General features: G+C 35.8%; 1 protein-coding gene across 1 annotated transcript; it reads right to left on the minus strand.

Moving 5' to 3' along the window:
* Positions 1 to 288: 288 nt before the first annotated feature.
* Positions 289 to 11881, minus strand: LOC103956123 (K(+) efflux antiporter 3, chloroplastic). Its single transcript, XM_048568720.1, has 19 exons — positions 11518 to 11881; positions 10699 to 11082; positions 10498 to 10599; positions 9459 to 9539; positions 8595 to 8696; positions 7606 to 7683; positions 6307 to 6375; positions 6082 to 6132; positions 5337 to 5450; positions 5156 to 5257; positions 4934 to 5068; positions 4270 to 4472; positions 4031 to 4166; positions 3633 to 3704; positions 3408 to 3509; positions 2531 to 2692; positions 1641 to 1730; positions 1380 to 1538; positions 289 to 884 (listed from the first exon to the last, which is right to left on the minus strand). The coding sequence occupies exons 1-19, from the start codon at positions 11551 to 11553 to the stop codon at positions 606 to 608; spliced, it is 2457 nt and encodes an 818-aa protein (XP_048424677.1). The 5' UTR covers positions 11554 to 11881; the 3' UTR covers positions 289 to 605.
* Between the last annotated feature and the right edge of the window lie 6764 nt (positions 11882 to 18645).

Here is an 18645-nt window from a genome sequence, read left to right on the forward strand (position 1 = left end):
AAGAACTTTTTGGGACCGTCAGATTTATAATGTTGCATGTAATTCTCATGCACACCATTTTTAATTGTCCACACACCTTTCTTTAATTATGACCGTTAGATTGAATAAACCAAATGATGAGATTGAACAACATTAACCGCTAGTGTGTATGAAGCTGTAAAGCGTGGGTATATCATTTCTCTTTCTTTTTTTTTTTTCTTTTTTTTTTTCCCAAGTGCACCTTTGTTTTTGGTTTGGTGGAAGTAAAAACCACATGGTTTAAGACATAGGAACAAAAGAAAAGACCACTAAAACTAAAGCATTCTATCTTATATTTCTCGAGCATTGTCAGGAAACAACAACAAAGCCTTACCCGCACTAAATGGGGTCAACATTTTCAGGAAACAAAGAATTGAAAAAAATATACAAGCATGTGGTTTGATAAAAAGGATTATCACTCCTCGCTCTGTTTCCTGAAACAAAGAATATTGGTATCGGAGAGTTTAGTTTGTTCCAGTGCGCATTGCTAGTCTCAAGCAAAACAGACTAGTTTTCGACACCTTCATCAAGGAATTATGATTTCACTGGACCGAAAATCAAGCTTATAAACTATTTTCCCGCCTTTCTTACAGTTCATCCTTTGTTGTTTCGGAAGAGGTAGATCCCTCAACGTCTTGTGATTTCATTGCAAAACCATTCTCTGTATCAAAGCCACGGTGTGAAACTTCTTCATTTTCTTCTGTATGCTCTGACTGGTGGAGCTTACTGTCATGCTTTGCTGCATCCATATCCCCCTCAAATGTCAAGCTATCAGAAGCATCTTCTTCGTTTAACCCCCATGATTTGTCTTCTGATGGAGTTGGCGAAAGGGGTACAGCGTCATCAATTAAGTCCGCAACTCTCACCTTGTCAACCAAACCCATTCATTATTATACATAGATCATTCTACTGCATTGCATCAATAAGCTTTACATAATAATTCTAGTAGCTCAACTTGATGTTGCTATAAATTTTGCGTCTTCAAAATGTCACGAAATTATCCAAGGTTGCATGATTATATAAGAAACAATGAAAATGGGAGGAGGTGGGGAGGGGAGGAGGAATGCATGTTAGCAGAAGCAAATGGACAGTTTACATTAGTTCAGGAACCCTATCAAACTCAGAAAAATGCCTCAGCGAAACTGAATACTATAACTTTCTCATAATGTTTGAGGTATCTTTGGTTCGACAAACCATCATGTCCATTTTAAATGCCAGTGTCATTCTTGAAAGATCAAATTACCACAAACATCTTAACTTGAAACATGAATAAAAAATTATCAACCAATTAAAATGCATGGCGTGCCACAATGCTGTAAATCAAGTCTAAATCAGTTTCAGTGTAGGATATTTGCAAGTACCTGCATAGGCTGCAGATCATTAAGTTCTTTCTCATCAGTCTTGCTCACTCCTTGAGCTTGCAGCTCCATAGAATCCCGAATGAGTTGACGAAGAAAGTTCACGTCATCAGACCTAACTCCAAACCCTTTCAAAAGCTTGGAGCCCAGCTGCAAACTCGTCTGCAAGAATTAAAACATTAATTAGGTGTCAAGTTGTAATAAAAAGACTTGCTAGTTAATGTATTCAATAACACAAACAATACCAATGAGTTAACTTGATACCTCTGCACTTTCCAGAATAGCATCTGTTGCACCTGATTTCTTCAGTTCTAAAAGGTGCTTGAGATCCAGAGCTCGGGCATAAATAGGGATCTGCCGATACAGAATTCTTACCATATTCAGACCACAGTGGAGAAGTATACAAAAGGGTTTAAAATCCGATAGACAGGAAATGATATTGGCAGGAATTTAGCCTTCGTACTACTTGAGCTGGTGCAATCAATGTATAGCCAAAAAAGACAGGGACTCTCAAATTGAATTGGATGTCAATATCAAATTTAGAGGTTTCTACAATGCCCTTCAAATCAGAGTTCAATGGGAAACTCCTTTGAGGCACAAATTGTACGATGTCACTCTGTGTGTATAAATAAGTAATATTTCTTACTCTTGAACTTTCTATGATTGTAAGCTGTAAACTAAACCACGTCAGGGTCCAGATGAATTTAGAAAAGCTGGAATGAAGATAATGCATATGAGAACCCCATCCCCACACGTGTGCACACAGAAATGTAACAAAGTCAGTGGAAAACCGTAAAAAGAAGATGAAAACAAAAACAGTTTCAGGCTTCATATAAAAATGGGTTTAAAACCACTGAATGTCCTACATTGAGTTGAAATCCAAAACAAGAGAAGCTCAATTCAAGGATAATTCATGCAGCAATAGCAAATTTGAAACTTGTGCTTTTAGCCCAAGATTGGATGACATGGACAAAACATGTTTAAAAAGGGACAATGTTTCTATGACAGGTACTGAAACTTCACAAGCTCCTGAGAACAAATTTTTTCCCTTTGCTGTGGTTTCTAGTGAACCCAAATAAAGTTTCTGTCTACTTAGCGTGATTGCATCCTATGTTCTTATAATGGATTGACAAGAGAGAGAGCGAGAGCATTACCGCTGGGAAAGCAAGTCGAAGCCTTTGAACGGCCTCAGTAGTTCTACTCCTTGCAGTGTACAAAACCATGACGGCTTTGGGGGAAGAGATGCCAGCAGATTGCAAAACTGCTGGACGTGATCCATCCCCATACAGAATTGGAAAACCAAGTTTCCTGGACGCCTGTAAATGGAATGGTGAAAGGAATTTAATGTCATCACCAAGTATCAATTTATCTTTAACCTACTTTTAAAAAATAATAATATAGAACTGCCATAAATATATAGATTTTTCATTTGTTGAAGCTGTCAAACTTCCTCCAAGTGTCAAAAACAAAACTAATAAGGTTTAAGGAGAATTAAATGGAAACAATAATAAACTTTATCTGGGTAGCAAATTCCAATCTGCATATTAAGCATATTTCACTCTTTCATCACTGATTCCCAGCTTCTAATGCAATTATGCAATTAGAGTCCCCAAACAGCATATGATATCTAGATTAGGTGTTTCTACCATAGTTTAGCTCTTGAGGCTTGTTAAATATAACGTTTATGATATCAAGCTTACTGCATTGGTGATGAGATCCTTAGTGTTTTCATGCTATCAGAAAATATTACAACTATTCAAAAACCAATTTGGTGGGTGGCAATCATTTCATTCTAATGGTGTGTAAAATTATATAGTACTTTATAACTGACAATTCAAAATTCACTTCTGTTGTAATTGTTAAATCCAGACATCCTCAATTAATTATGGCAATTAAGAAGATTTCACCTGCTTTATTACGAGTTATCAACTATTTCAGACTAAACAGGTCCCAATATTTCGGACTGAGCTAGCAGTCATTCATATAAAATCCTCTTTAACATAGAAAGCAACAAAAAGAAAATTCATTGACCTTCACCACAGAAGGATCCATATCGAAAGCTACAAATGGCAATCCCCGATTATCGCTATCTATCCCAGATGCCAATGGAGTGGACAAGAAATTGGCAAGGACCTGGACATGAGAGAGAGAGAGAGAGAGAGAGAGAGAGAGAGAGAGAGAGCAATTACAATTGGATCTGAGACCTGCAGCTCACTTGCAATTATAATACTGCAGAACAACATAAGTTAAACTTACCTGGCCCATTTGTCCAAATCCAAGAATAACAACAGGTTCACTTGAATCAAAGTTCACCACCTCAGCAGCTTTCTGTACAAATTTGTTTAAAATTCAGGCACTAAACTGAAATCGAAGATATGGGAGTATTATAAATCAAAAACTAATTTAGAAAACACTGGATGGTTATACTACTTGATGATTTATCATAAATAAATTATTAAAAAGAAAAGTAGAAAAAAAAAATTGATTAGAGTGAAGAACATTCAAATGATTACGTTCAGTTTCTGATAAAACGTTAAATGATAAATGTTATAGCCTTGAGCTGTAACTTAAAAGGTTGATGCATATAAAATCAATCCAGACACATCAATGCCAGACTTTTCATCAATCAATTCCTACATGATGTAGAAACTCACATCCTCGGCACCAAATTTGTCATCAATCAATTCAGCAGCCCTTCTTCCAGCTTCATTAAGCAATGGGGTCAATGCCATTGACAAGACAACAACAATTATAAGCAACTTGTTAAGCTCGAGTGGCAGCACACCAAGCCTGTTTCGACAAGGCAGGAAGTTATTTAAACAGAGAGAAATCCTGAAATGTTAAGTCATACTATTTTCTGTTTGATATAACGAGTTATGAGTCTATAACTCACCTATTTGCAAGCGAAAAAACAACAAATCCAAACTCGCCTCCCTGAGATAGAAGCAGCCCTATTCTTACACTTTCCTGTAAGGTAAGTCCAACACGTGGGCCTATAGCTGTTATTATCAGTGTCTTGATGACAATCAAACCTGCCAGGAGTGTAAGCACATTTGGCCACTCTCGAACAGAAGCTGCATATAAAAGAAAATATGACTTGTGTAAGAGAAAAGGCAGGCTAAATTATGGATGATTAATGATTATTCTGCTTTTTCTATTATTGGTGCATCTGTAAATGTTTTATATGAGAACCGAACACAGAGAGATAAGTTCACGTCACATAGGCCAAAGAAATAAGGACCTTAAATTTCATCATTATTGGTTTATTTTTCAAGACATTAGGACCACTTACAGATCAATAAAACAGTTAAAGGAAACAGAATAAAATGTATAGTCATAACCAAGTTAACTTTTTTCATACAAAAAATAAATTATTTGGTGCCTGGGTTCACTAACAGTATTCTGTCACCGAAACATTAAACAAAAAGAGAACCGTGTCAAAACAAGCAGGCAGCCAAACAGTTTCCAAAAATTGCTTTCAGAGAAGAAAAGTTTAGAAAACAAGCTTGAATCCAGAAACATAAATTGATGTTTGAAACTAAACAGTACTTCTGTACCGGCATGTCAATGGATGTCCCTGTAGTTACAAAAAATAATCCAAGAAGTAAGCCTCGAAATGGCCTTATATCAGCTTCAATTTGTGTCCGGAAATTTGTTTCCGCTAACAGTGCTCCAGCCAAAAAAGCTCCAAGCTGCACATACAGTGAAACTCAACTATTACATGGATAGAGGACGTGATAATCTCAGATATTCTCCATCTATGAGAAGGAATGTCAAACCGTATCACTGAAACCCAACTTCTGGGTGAGAAGTGAGGTCCCTGCAACTGTCAATAAGCAAAGTGCAACAAAAGCCTCAGAGCTCCTTGCTTCTGCCACAAACTGATTTTACAAACTTAATTTAGTGGCCAGAAACAAAATATACAAAAAGAGTTTAAGCTGTTCTGTTTGCCATGCCCACCTCAAAAACTCGTCTAAGAAGGAATTTTCCTCCAAGAGAAAGAATACCAAGTCCACCTAAGGCTTTTAGACTTTCCTTCAGAAGCGTTGGCCATATACTTTCCTCTGCTAGGTTCTGAAGAAAAATAAAAATGAAGGAATGCTGAATAAGTGACTAGTATCTGAAAGCAGGGTAAAAAGTTTAAAAAAAAAAAATGAAAAGAAATAAAACATCATAGTCAAGATAAAAGGTGTAAAAAGTGACGACAGAAATCAGGGATGGATGATAAAATAAAATTCCCTCAAAACATGAAGGCGTTGATAATAAAAACAGGTTTCCTGTATTAATAATTTAATATAATAGAAGGCTAGAAGCTTCATCTAAAAATAAAAATCCCTACAAATATAGAGTGATATTTTCCAGTATTAAGTATCCTTCACTGATGATATATTTTGGATCGGACCTAGAAATTAGAATTGAAAATTTCCAAATCAGTTTGAGCTTTACGTTGGGTTTTCACTGGAATTTCTTTCTTCCATGCTTCACACTCTTCACAAAAGACATTGCACAGATCACATAATGAGATAAACAGTGGTCTACTACCACCCAGTACTCACAGCCATACAATTAATTTTTTTTTTTTATTATATAGAGGAGACAATGATTTTATGTTCTACCATCAATATTCAGTAATCCTAATGACATTAACAAAATTGTACATTCAACTACAACCAGTTGAAAAATATTAGTTGAATTTCTCGTATACCTGACTTTCCAGCACTGGAAGTATGACTAAGAGAGGTACAACTGCTATGTCCTGCAAATATCAAGTAGTGGAGGGCCAAAAGTTATTGACATCATACTCTTGTTGTATATTTTGCATGGCGATCTTATCAATATCCAGAATGGGAAGTAAAAGAAACTGCAACACCATTGCTTATTCCATTCAATTCAACAAATCAAAACAAACCAGCGTGGCTTGGAATAGAACCTGTAGAAGAAGTATCCCTAGAGTTGCGGACCCAAATCTTGTAGGGAGTTCACCTTTCTCTGCAAGTAGCTATACATTATTCTATGTAAGCAGCGATATTAAATGGTCATTAATCTATTACATATAAATTAACAGAAATTTTTTTGGTACGAGGAATAAAGTAGACATTCTGCATTGTTGTCCATTTAGAACTTGTAAAGGTAAAAAGTTAATGAAATTGAAACAATGGATACTGTCAAAACCATCTAAGACACTGAATTCCCCAAACTAGGATCTTAAATGTGTTACATGGATTAACTTAAGAGTTGTTGGTCTAGCGGTCAGGTCCTTGGTTTGCTCCCAAGTGGTCTGGGGTTCGACTCTCTCCCATGGTACCACCTAGCAAATACTACAGTTTCTCCCTCCCCAAATGTTGTGGGTTCAGGTGGGGGGCCTAGTGATTAGTCGGGTCAAAGACTCAGATACACTAGTTAAAGAAAAAATAAACGTGTTACATGGATTATACCCATTCAAGGGACCAAAATTTGGATAAAAGATATGATATAATGGTAAGCGGATGATACACACATGCATACTTATTGTCAATTCTTACTAAATTATTATGCTTTATTTGCTGGTGAGGTGCTAAAGTCAAGTCATACAAGCACCATTAATACCAACAATAAAACAGAAAACTCTTCCTACACTTCCTTAGACAACTATTTTATATTGTTAACGTTCAGGTGTCTATGACAATTCATCAAAACCAGTTAATCTCCTTTTTAGGTTAATGTTCAGCTTCGATTTAAATATGTGAAAACATTTGTTATAAAGAAGATATGTAATAGACAGCATACAAGTACTACATTTCATAGTTCATACAATATATATGGTGATTGAGATTTTGAGTAACTAGCTTAACAGCATGGTTTTAAAGCTTGACAACAAAGCATCCTTAACTGTGAAAAGGACTTTTAAGTTTAAAGCCAGTACAGCCAAGTTCCTGGTCAGTTTAACTTTAACCCAACAACTGAAATGTCATGGTGCGATCTGCAACTATATAGATTGCCTATTACCCCTGGTAAGAAGTAAACTATCATCAAAGCGTTCTTACTAAAACTTAGAAAGCAAAAGAATAGGATAAGAAAATGAAATATATAAAGCACGTGACTTTAGCTTAGCAAGGGGGAAGAGAGAAAAAAAAATGATCACTTTTTTTCTCGAATATAACTAACCATTTTCTAGCACCAATCATTAATAGCAACTAAATGAAACAGATTTCTTCATTTGAAAAATTCTGCAGTTCCCCATTTAAATTACCTGAAGTACAAAAGCTGAAGAAGACAGAGAGAGAGCAGCACCAATCACTACGGCTTCATCAATGCTTCTGATGTTGACCTATTACGAAAGGAAGAACATAAAATAAAAATTTTAAATGGCTTGGATAAGGACAGAGGTCTGTCTGTATCACAATCCAGTTGGTGACACTGAAAGACAAACCAATAGTGATTTTAAACATCAAAAAGGCTTACTAACTTAACGAAACAAATATATCATACTTGAATATTTTACCAGGACAAGCACTTGGATAAAGATAATAAAGAAAATTGGATTTCCACTATAACTAAATTAGTTGTCAAATCTTTACGAAAACTAAATTATACTCGTAGAGTTAGCCCAAGATGTGAGGGAGGGTGGAGTAATGGGTTAGGAATAGGATGGGTTCAGAGCTTGAACCCCTTCAATGTATAAAGGACACTTGGGCTAAAAACAAAATTATACTCCTCAGGTTAGTTGTGAGGTAGGGTGGGGTAATGGATTAGGAATAAGCTTGAACCCTTCCAATGAACCAAAGACCAATAAGATATAAAGCAAAGAACATAGAAGTAATACCATCCTGAATTTATGGATACAGGACAGATAAGAATAATATAAGACCAGATATGTGCAACTAGCCACTAGCTTAGTAACCATAACCATCCTGAATTTATGGATACAAAGGACAGATAAGAATAATATAAGAATATGTGCAACTAGCCACTAGCTTAGTAACCATGCCCATTAGCTCAAATCGTAATCAAGTTAGAAAGTATGGTTCGCATAAGTTGAAATCAAAAGAAGAGAATTATAGAAGAAAACTGTAAACACTGCACCAAATGTGGATGCAAGCCTGAAAACTATATAAAGTGGAATCAAACAAGTAACTAAGTCAAAAGATTCAAAACATAACAGGAGCAGATGAATGGTGATATCGTGTTACATATAGATGAAACAAATGTTAAAAGTGTTCTACGGAACAGAGCTCTCACCAAATCAGGCCTTGAGTTAAAGAGGAACGTCAAAATTTGGGTTCCAACAGCACCATTAGGTGGAAGTTCGAAGGCTGTGAAAGCAAGAGTAGATAATACGACCTTCAAGAGGGAAAAAAAAAAGGTCAAAATTTCAAGCAGCACTATTTGTGTTTTTCCACGCAATTTGTGCAGCATTCATAAACTGCAAACAGAAGCTTAGCATAAAAGATCAGGGCAAAGAGCAATTATAGGACTACGTAATGACAATTGTACTATTCGAAGGTGTTTAGAATTATATATTAACAGCACTAAGTACGCTTCCAGCTCGACGAAAATAACTTTTCATGAAATTCTCCCACAACAAAGGTGTTGCAAGAACCTTAGCCCTTAAGCAATGCAAATGCCCCTATGCCTATTCAATAAGAAGTTCAGAACTTACTTTAATTATAACTTATCAACCCTTATTGATCAGAGAGAGAGAGAGAGAGAGAGAGAGAGATCTAAAAAATGATATTTGTTACTGAAAAGTAATTTGTTTATATAAATAACTTTTCACAAAAATGAGATATATAAAAATATAATTAAATTATTTGGTTCAATGCAATTAATTTGTTAAGCAAACAAAACATTGAAATGCAACGTCCATTTCTTCCTGCTTCTTATTAGCAACTCAATTCCTATCTTATTCCATTCCTTATGAAGAATCACCTTTTTCTTTCTTTTTTTGGGTGCCTTAACCATGAAATCTGAAATAACCTCAAAAAGTACAATTTTCAGTTATATGAAATATATATCTGATGACAAACTACTCCAGTTTGAACTTCATTATTATCCTCAATATATACTAGAAACACCAAGTATTGCTTTTTGTCTACAAATTACCTGAGTTAATCCCATTCCGAAGGCATATTTTGCAAGAGCCTTTAGACGCGAAAATGAAAGCTCCAAGCCCATCTCAAACAGCTGAAAGGGAAACATAACAGTCAAACAAAACGAAAAGAGTGTAAAAGGTATGCACCAACATATCACCATGAGAGGAATATAAGCTTCTTTAGAAAATCATATTCTTTTAACTTTTGGGAGAATGCAAATTGCAGAAAGAAAAATGGCACAAGCGTCGAAGAAGACTATGCAAAGCAGAGGACACTTCATCCAAACACCTTCCCAGGTATTTTCCCTGTCCATAATCCTCAATATGTCCAGCCAGTGAACCCTAAATATTTATCATCCTTCTTCCTCTTAGTGTCACAGTTAGGTAAATCCGGTAATTAACCAATAGAAATTTTTTTTTAAGATGGATGTACTTATGTTTGAGCATCAAAAGTACACACGAGAATAAATTATTTTCATTCCTTCTATGAAGTACATACGGGTGGCCCTAAGGAAAAGGAAAATGTTCTGTCCTTGTAATGGAAAAAGAAATTTTTGGCTTATCTCAAGTGGTAGGCAACCACTAGACCTCAAAACTTAAGTTAGAGAATGATCCAAGCATGCATATCGAGCCAACACCCTCCCTCCTCACCTGCACCTCCCTAACCAGCAAAAGATGGTGAATGCCAGTAGGAGGTTCTAGGCATGACCTCATGTGATCAAGGGTATGATATCATGTTAGACAACTATTGAACCCCAAAAGGTTAAGTTGTTGGGGAATACACAACTACGTATATTGGCAATGACCATTTGAATAATGGCATTTAGTCTCCACTTTGGTCTTGAGTCAAATCTCATAGATGACAGTAGTTGAATATGACAGAAAATATACCAATAATGTATATCAAGCTAACACTAAGGACTATCACAGGTTCACAAAGCAAGGTGATGAATTTGCAGTATTTATAGACATGGTACAGGTACAGCATAAGAATAGAAGGCCAGATATTATTAACTTTTCCGACAGTACACATCAACAAAGAATGCTTACCAAGAAAAGAATCCCCCATTCAGACAAAACTTTCACATCTGTAAGATTCCGAATCAAGCCAAATTGATTGAGTACTATCCCCGCAAAAAAGAAACCAAGTATCTGAAAACCATAGGGTATACTGTATTTCATCTAAGAAGAGATTTCATGTAAATTTAGAAAAGTAACAACAATATAGGTACGATCCAACAATAGTCTTACAGGGCTAGCTTTAATGATCTTGAATGCCGGAACGATAATGACAGTAACAGCTAAGAACGTCAAAGTATCAAATCCCAAGTCATTAATGACATCAACAGCACTCGCAACATCAAGTCCTGCATGCGTTCGCAATCTTTTTGAATAGACTCGTCTGTGGTTTGACAAATAAAGTCCCCTCCATCCGCAGACAGAGGAAGCTAATAAAGGATTTCCCACAAAGTTTCTTGCAGCAAAAGGGGGATGCCTTGTGTTGTAATTAGTGGCATATGATAATGGATGCACTTGATGGTTACTGGAATACGGATTAAAAGAACGCCCAGAAAGCCGTGATATGGATAGAGAGCAGGCCATAGATGGGCTCTTTTGTTTGATAGTGTTGTATCCCTGCAAGGAAGAGAAGACAAGATATAGGCTAGATTAACTTAAACAATTTAACTAGCTTACTCTACTATTAAAATGCAGGAGCAAAGAAGAATGGAAAACTTAATGGCTTTCGATTTTAAACAAAAATTCCGAAACTTCGGCTGATTACATGTTCTGGTTTCCAGTGGAGGATTGAAAACTTGACATAATAATATTAGGGCAAAATTGGCAAAAATTTGAGCACATAGATGACAGTTTGAATTATTTGACAAATTAGTCATCATTTCATCGCAGATTAGATGAGCTAGAATACTTCTATAAAAAAAACTCCAAACTGTTTTAAGCTGTTCCCTACTGATGGTGATGGTCACCAAAAGAAAGACAACATCTTTTCAGTTCATCATTTGGTAGGCATGAAAATATACAGAAAAGGAAAAGATGTAGGGGCCAATTTACCTTAGAGCTTTCGAAATAAGCCACCGACTTCAACATAGTGCTGATGCTGATGACAGAAGAAAACCCACATTGAAGAAAAGAAAAACCCCCAATTTATTTTGCTTTTCTTACAAAACCCACAATTTACTTTTGCAAATATTGAGGAAAACACAGAGAGCTAAGTCATTTGACCCTTCCGTGTAAAAGCTGAGAAAGAAAGAGAGGGAGAAGCAAAAGATGAGGACGAAAAATGCACACGAGAGAGATTTAATCCAGTAAGCTTGGATTGTATGCGACTGCGTCTGTCGACAACTCGACAGTTTGTGGAGGAAAGGCAGGCTGAGGCAGGCGTTGGATCAACGAGAAAGGGGGGGCTTCAACGTCAACTAAATGACAAAGGCCGATATGCTTTTTCCGTATACTGCGTCTGTCCACCTGGCGATTTACCATAGGCTGCAAAGACCTTGCCACTTGTAATTATCTGACACAACTTTTAGCAGATAAGGCAGAAAAAGATAGAATCACGGTAATCACCACCAATGTTTGTGCACGTTTTCTTTTTCGTTGTTGAAATTGGCTTGGCTTTACCACCAACATAGGTATGGAAATACGAAGGAATAAGGGATTGCACCCGGCGAGGATGTGAACGATTGGGGGTATAAAATAAACAATTCCGTATGTTAACGGGATACTTTCAACTTTCATTTTTCAAGTTTTGTATCTAAAATTAATGGTACCATTCATATTTTCATACGTGATAAGTGAATATGCTCTCAAAGTAGTGTAGTAGGGCACCTCAAGGTAGCGTTTGGTACGCGGACGGGACGGGACTAGACGGGATTGGTCGGGACGGAACGGATGTTCTGTGTTATGTTTGGTACGCGTAAGACGGAACAGGACGGTTGTTCCGTCCCGCGTTTGGTAACACATGGACGGAACGGAATCAAAAGATTAAAATGACTAAGATACCCATGTTCCGTCTGTTGTTTGGTACAATTTTATGCGCGGAAAGGGACAAGACTCATTTTTTTTTATTTTTTTTATTTTTTGTAAGTTGTTCAAATTTGAACACTATTATCCATTATTTGTTTTTCTTGGTCCAAATTTTAATAGGTATATGTTGTGTTCCACATGCAAATCCCTTTAAAATTTGTAATTTTTCCCGTTTTCTACACCTTCATTCAAATTTTCAGCACAAACCCATCAAATTTTATTATGCAAATTGCAAAACCCACACCCCAATTCAATTTTTAGTCCCTAATTTTGGTCCTTTCTATTGTGGGTTGTTGTTGTTTAGGAAGTTTAGGTTCTACAAAAATTAGAATTGGCTTTGTTTAGAAGGGCACCCCTCTAAATATTCCCCATTGCAGGAACAAGGCAAACCACACAAAAACACAGGAGAAATGTTGAAAAATATATAAGTTTAATGATCGTGCATATCGTAAACGTTTTAGGGTTTAAACATTTAGAACTTAACCAAAGAAAATGAAATATGCATAACTTAAACATGAAATATCCGAAATCAAACATTTGTCTTGACTTAAAAAACAAATAATGTCTTGCTAAAGCAATAATGAAAACACTAGAAGTTGATAAAGTTCCTCATACTAAAACCACAAATACTAAAACTTCAAATGCTCAAAGGCTCTCCATAAACACTTTAATGAAATATGGCTTCTGTGAATCATCCAAGGTGGTCCAAATACCCATCAGATCGGTATCTTTCACTAACTTCATTGAAATTCTTAGCACCTGATCGTATGGAAGACCCATGGCCTGAAGCTCAGAAGGTAGTCTAGCTTTCGCTTCTCTAAAAGTAAAACTTTTACCTAATTTCTTCATTTCAGTAACAGCTTTATTCCAACCTTCACTGATAACAGATACAATATTTGCATCACCATCATTCCTACTCCTCTTCCTCTTCCTAACAGGTTGAGAAGCACTAGATGTAGCAACAGAAGGAGATGGGGTGGGTGAAAGTAGAGGCATCTCAGAAGTCTCACAATCCTCACTTTCCAAACCCATATTTTCGATTGCATATGCTGCTGATTCAGCCATACTACCCGTGGCTCGGTCTCTCCCAAACACCGTACATAATCGTAGATACAACGGGAATGGCTTATTTGGTTTGCAAGATGCATTAGGATGTTTCTACAATAACCCAAAGAAATCAAGGTTAAAACTTTCAAAGCAACTAATTGATAAAGAATAAGAAAAACAAATTTACCTTCACCCACTCCTGTAGTATTTCGTCACCATCCACAATAACACATTTTTTCTCATCATCCCAGCCAAATCCAAATGTATTCATCATGTCATATGCAGACGAATACTTTTCTTTCAGACACTTCAATTTGTTTTGTATATGTTTCGGCTCTATTTTAATGCTAGGAATCTGTCCCTCATCTTGGAGGCAACCGTTACAAAAGTACCAGCCTTAAAACTGCCGGTCTCACACCTAACACCATCAGCAACCATCTCCTCGAGGATGGTAAGTAGTACATCCTCCTCATGATCAATCCAATTACGTGAGGTGGTCATATAATCTATCAAAGAAGCCATATATTACATAAGTAACACAAATAAACATAGATATAATGAATAAAAAACCACATTCATGTGTTGTTGTTTCCATTGAAATCTTTAAATTAGAAACACAATCAAATGACAATGACTAAATTTATATTAGTTGTACTAACTACACCCTAATTTTAAAATTTATTAAAATTTAGTAACACAAATAAACATATCAAAGAAGCCATAACATCCATATAACTCCCAATTACCACATAACAATAACAAACATCTCAATAGTCCTGATGTTACGAATTTTCAAGCCAATTACAACTACATTGAGTCCACATCTCAATAAAAGACAATTACAACAACTACCATGTCAACCAATTTTCAAGCCCTCCTTCCTCTCCACTCATCATAAATTTCTCTTGCAAGATCATCTCTCCATTGAGTCCATATCTGGCTTGACTCAATGGTTTCAATGTAGGCTAATACTTATGGTAAATCTTCCCCTATAGGTAATTCATCAAATGCAAGCCTTGCATTTTCCTCAGGATCAACTGCCATATACATGCTGATAAAATTATGAAGTAAACTACATGCGGTGATCATTCGTCCCTGAATCTTGATTGGATAGTGGGAAGGACTTCGTAAGATAGCCCAACGTCATTTGAGGAGGCCAAAACATCTCTCAATGACATTCCTAGCACGTGAGTGTTTCATATTAAAATATTCTTCATGATTCCTAGGTGCACGTGAATTGTCTTCCCACTCTTGCAAATGGTATCTAGTGCCTCTATACGGTGCCAGAAAACCCTCACCATTCGTATATCCGGAATCAACCAAATAGTATGTACCTATATTAGTTGATAATAAATTTTAGTTGTTGGCCAACAAAGGTAAGGAAAAATACTAGATGCTTGTCTATCTTACCAGTTGGGACCTTGAGGCCATTAGCTCTAGTAACAGCATCACCAAGAACTCTGGAATCAATAGCTGATCCCTTCCAACCAGATAACACATATACGAATTTGAGGTCGTGTGTGCATATGCCTAACACATTAGTTGCTATATGACCTTTCCTTGTTCTATATCTTGGTCTATCGACATCAGGCACAGTGACCCCTATATATGTTCCATATAGTGCTCCTAAGCAACCCTAAACAAAAGAAAAACTTAAATTAATTAGCAACTACAAATAATTATGTTATTAATGATTTTACTATGATTATTACCTTGAAGCATTTCCATCTCGATTCCGTGCAATCCTCTGGGATAGGAGTTGGTTTTGCAAACAACACATCTTGCAAATTGAGCAACGCACGCAATACTCTACGGACATACCGACTGATAGTTTCACCAGACCTAAAAAATCTAACTTGCGTTGACCTATTTTTATTGTGGTGGGCTAATATGTTAACAAAAGTAGCTACTTGCTCCTCTATTGTAACATGACCATCATCTACCAATCCACCACGAGTTTGTAGTAAATCACATAAAACTGCAAATGCATTCCTATCAATTCGTAACTCCCACAAACAGTTAGTATCAATCAATCACGTGATACGATTATTTCCTCTCTCCTAACATGAAGTCTAAAAAATGTCCTCTGCTCTAAACTAGCTATTTCCCGCTGTCTCCTTTGTTGTTGTCTATACCTCAACAATTGTGCATTCATAGTAAAAAATTGTGCCATTATAATCCAAACGTTCAAAAGAACAAAGAATTGAGTCTCATATTCATCCATACCTTCACATGCAAAAAAATAACACATGAATGAGTGGAGCATCAACATACGCTAAATTCATTTTAGATACTTGGACTTGGTAAAATTAAGCAAACACATACAAGAGCTTCAACATGAAAAATATGACAACAAGGTCCCACACTTTTTGCAAGGGTAATGGTCTACTCAACAACATATCAATTTTTCTCTAACTTCAATTTATATTCACTTTTCCATCCATCTAAAGAATTATGAACACACAAAACCGATGATAATATGGAAAGGAAGAAAAAAGAAGGGAGATGGAGTGAAACCTTGAGCAATTTGAGCACGCTGCTTTTCTTTGGTTGACTCTTGATAAGCCTGTTATAGATAACAAACCTTAAGTTTTTTAGAACAAATAAGATATTGATTGCATAACAAAAAAGTTGACATGAGATTTATATTCACATATCTAGCTAAGTTATGTTTTTACATTACTTAAAGTTATTGTTTATGAGAAATCATGTTTTAGGATATGGCCCTGATTTATAAAGTTTGTTAAAATAGTAAATCAAAACGCAGTAACATGTTAAATCATGTCGACACAAACATGAAACGATTAATCAATTCGAATGCACACGTACAAAATGTGGTACGTGATTAGACCGTTTAATATTCATAAGTATAAAATGACATGTAAATATGATATTTCATCAATAGTATAGTTGATGCAACTGAGCACTTCAGTAGTAAGGTTAGACTAATCTTCCCAAGACCAATAACAATACAGTTTATTTTTTAATTGAACATGACCAATTATAAAATCAAAGATGAAATTAGATGCAAGATTATTTGGGGCCACATATTTAAATAGGTTACCCAATAGAATTGTTACAGTGAATATGTGTAATGGAAGGTCTAATTTTTTTATTCAACCATTTTCACTATGAGGTACGTGATTAGACCGTTTAATATCCTTCTAGAGACTTGGCTCTTCTTATTTGATAGGTCCTCGTCCATAGGAATTTGACATGCTTTCAAGTATTGAGGAACTAGAACTATGAATAATTATTATTATTTTTTAAAAAATGATGTTGCTAAGTCTACACAACCTAGCCTTTTACATCATCCTCTTTAATCACAACACTAGCTAGTGCATATCATTAGAAGTTTGATATTACTTTAAGCAATACTAGTGTCAATCATTCATGTAGTTGTAACGATTGCAAGACTGTAAGTTGTCAATGCACTACAAATAAGCGACAATTATTTACGGATGTGTAAGCGACTAATATATTAAAGACAAGTCTATTGAAGACAATTATTATAGATGGACCAAGTGTTTCTTTATGCCATTGGCATTGGAGCCAATATGGAAATGATAGTGGCATATGCCCTTATCATATTTCAGAAAGTTTCCTTGTGATTTCATGGATATAAAGTTTGAATTATAGAGTATAATCAAGCAAGGACTCTCTATGTTCTTCAATCAATTTGGATAAGCCTTAAACTAAGGTGGTCACCAATGAAATGCAGTCAAAAATCAACAAAAGATCACACTATGTAGTCTTCCATCTTACATGCAAAGCTATAAATTAAATTAATGCCTTGAAGGCAAAGCATATAGCTAGGGTTAGTGGTTTGTTTAGGTAAACAGAGTGGATCTCTAAGGATTTTTTTTTTAAAGTGCGGTAAAGCAATGAGGGAAGCTTGATTTGGAAAAGCGCCAACCTAAAAATAAGGATAAAATTTCCAAATGAAAGTTCATGTTTCCCTGAGACCTCATTTGTAATGAGTTAGATATGGTTCTTGTAGAATTTTACAACCCCTTAGTTTTATGGTTAGAATTCAAAACTAAATATTAGGCTTTATAACCAAGTTAGTGGTATTTCCATAAAATTTATGAATTGATTATGAAGCCTTCTTCTTTTATAGCTTCCTCATATACATAGACAATAATACGAGTTATTTAAATATATTGTTAACTATGTACTGATGTTCTTAATTGGTTGCAGTTTTTCACTTTAACTGGTTTCCCATGCCCAACTCTCCAAAATCCATCGGATCACTTCCTTAAGACCATAAACAAAGATTTTCAGCAGGTAAGAAAATCTCTTTGGAAACAAGAAGTCACACAACATGCTAATAAACCTTTAGAAATCTAATAGAACTTTGTAACACACCGCAGGACATTGAGCCAGGCGTAACCACACCAACAGAAGTAGCAATTGATACTCTAATAAGGTCCTAATAAAGAATCTGAAACCTTTCAGCAAGTTCAAAGACAAGTAGCTGAACTGTGTAAACAGGTAAACTAGTAATCAGATTCGTACAAGTAATTATGTATGAACCTTTCTGAATAAAATTTCAAATTGCAGTAGTGACCCCAGGACCCTAGGCCTCGGTACTATCTATCATGAGCATAGATCTATTCAGGTAAGTGAGCTATGTATACAAGGAAATTGTCCCCTTAATAGGCAGTTAACATTCGTATTCGTATGTTGCAGGCAAGAGTCTTGCTGCTCGCGTATATATCTAGTTTTCTAACTTTCATTTTAAGAAGAAGATGACTGGGTAGTGGAAATGTCAAACACATAAACAGAGAACAAATAAAAAACATTTGAACAATCGAAGAAAGAGAGACCAAGAGCTACACAAAAACAGATCGAACCTGGAACAGAGATGCAGAGCTGAAGATGCTATCGAAGAGGATGAGGAGGAAGGTTCACAGAGCTGCTACACGGAAGATGCAGAGGTGAAGAGGCTACAGGGAAGAAGACGAGGAGGAAAGGGAAGATGCAGAAGGAGGAACACGACGGCTGAGAAGAAGAGGGATAGTTTTTAGGGTTTGTTATATGATTTTTTATGTAAATTTTGAAAAAGACAAGGGGCATTTTTTTCTTAAAATTTTGGAAATTTCTGTC

Source organism: the organism of the source record quoted next, unplaced genomic scaffold (genome assembly GCF_019419815.1).
Source record: "Pyrus x bretschneideri cultivar Hongxiangsu unplaced genomic scaffold, Pyrus_bretschneideri_v1 Contig49, whole genome shotgun sequence".
NCBI classification, from domain to species: domain Eukaryota; kingdom Viridiplantae; phylum Streptophyta; class Magnoliopsida; order Rosales; family Rosaceae; genus Pyrus; species Pyrus x bretschneideri.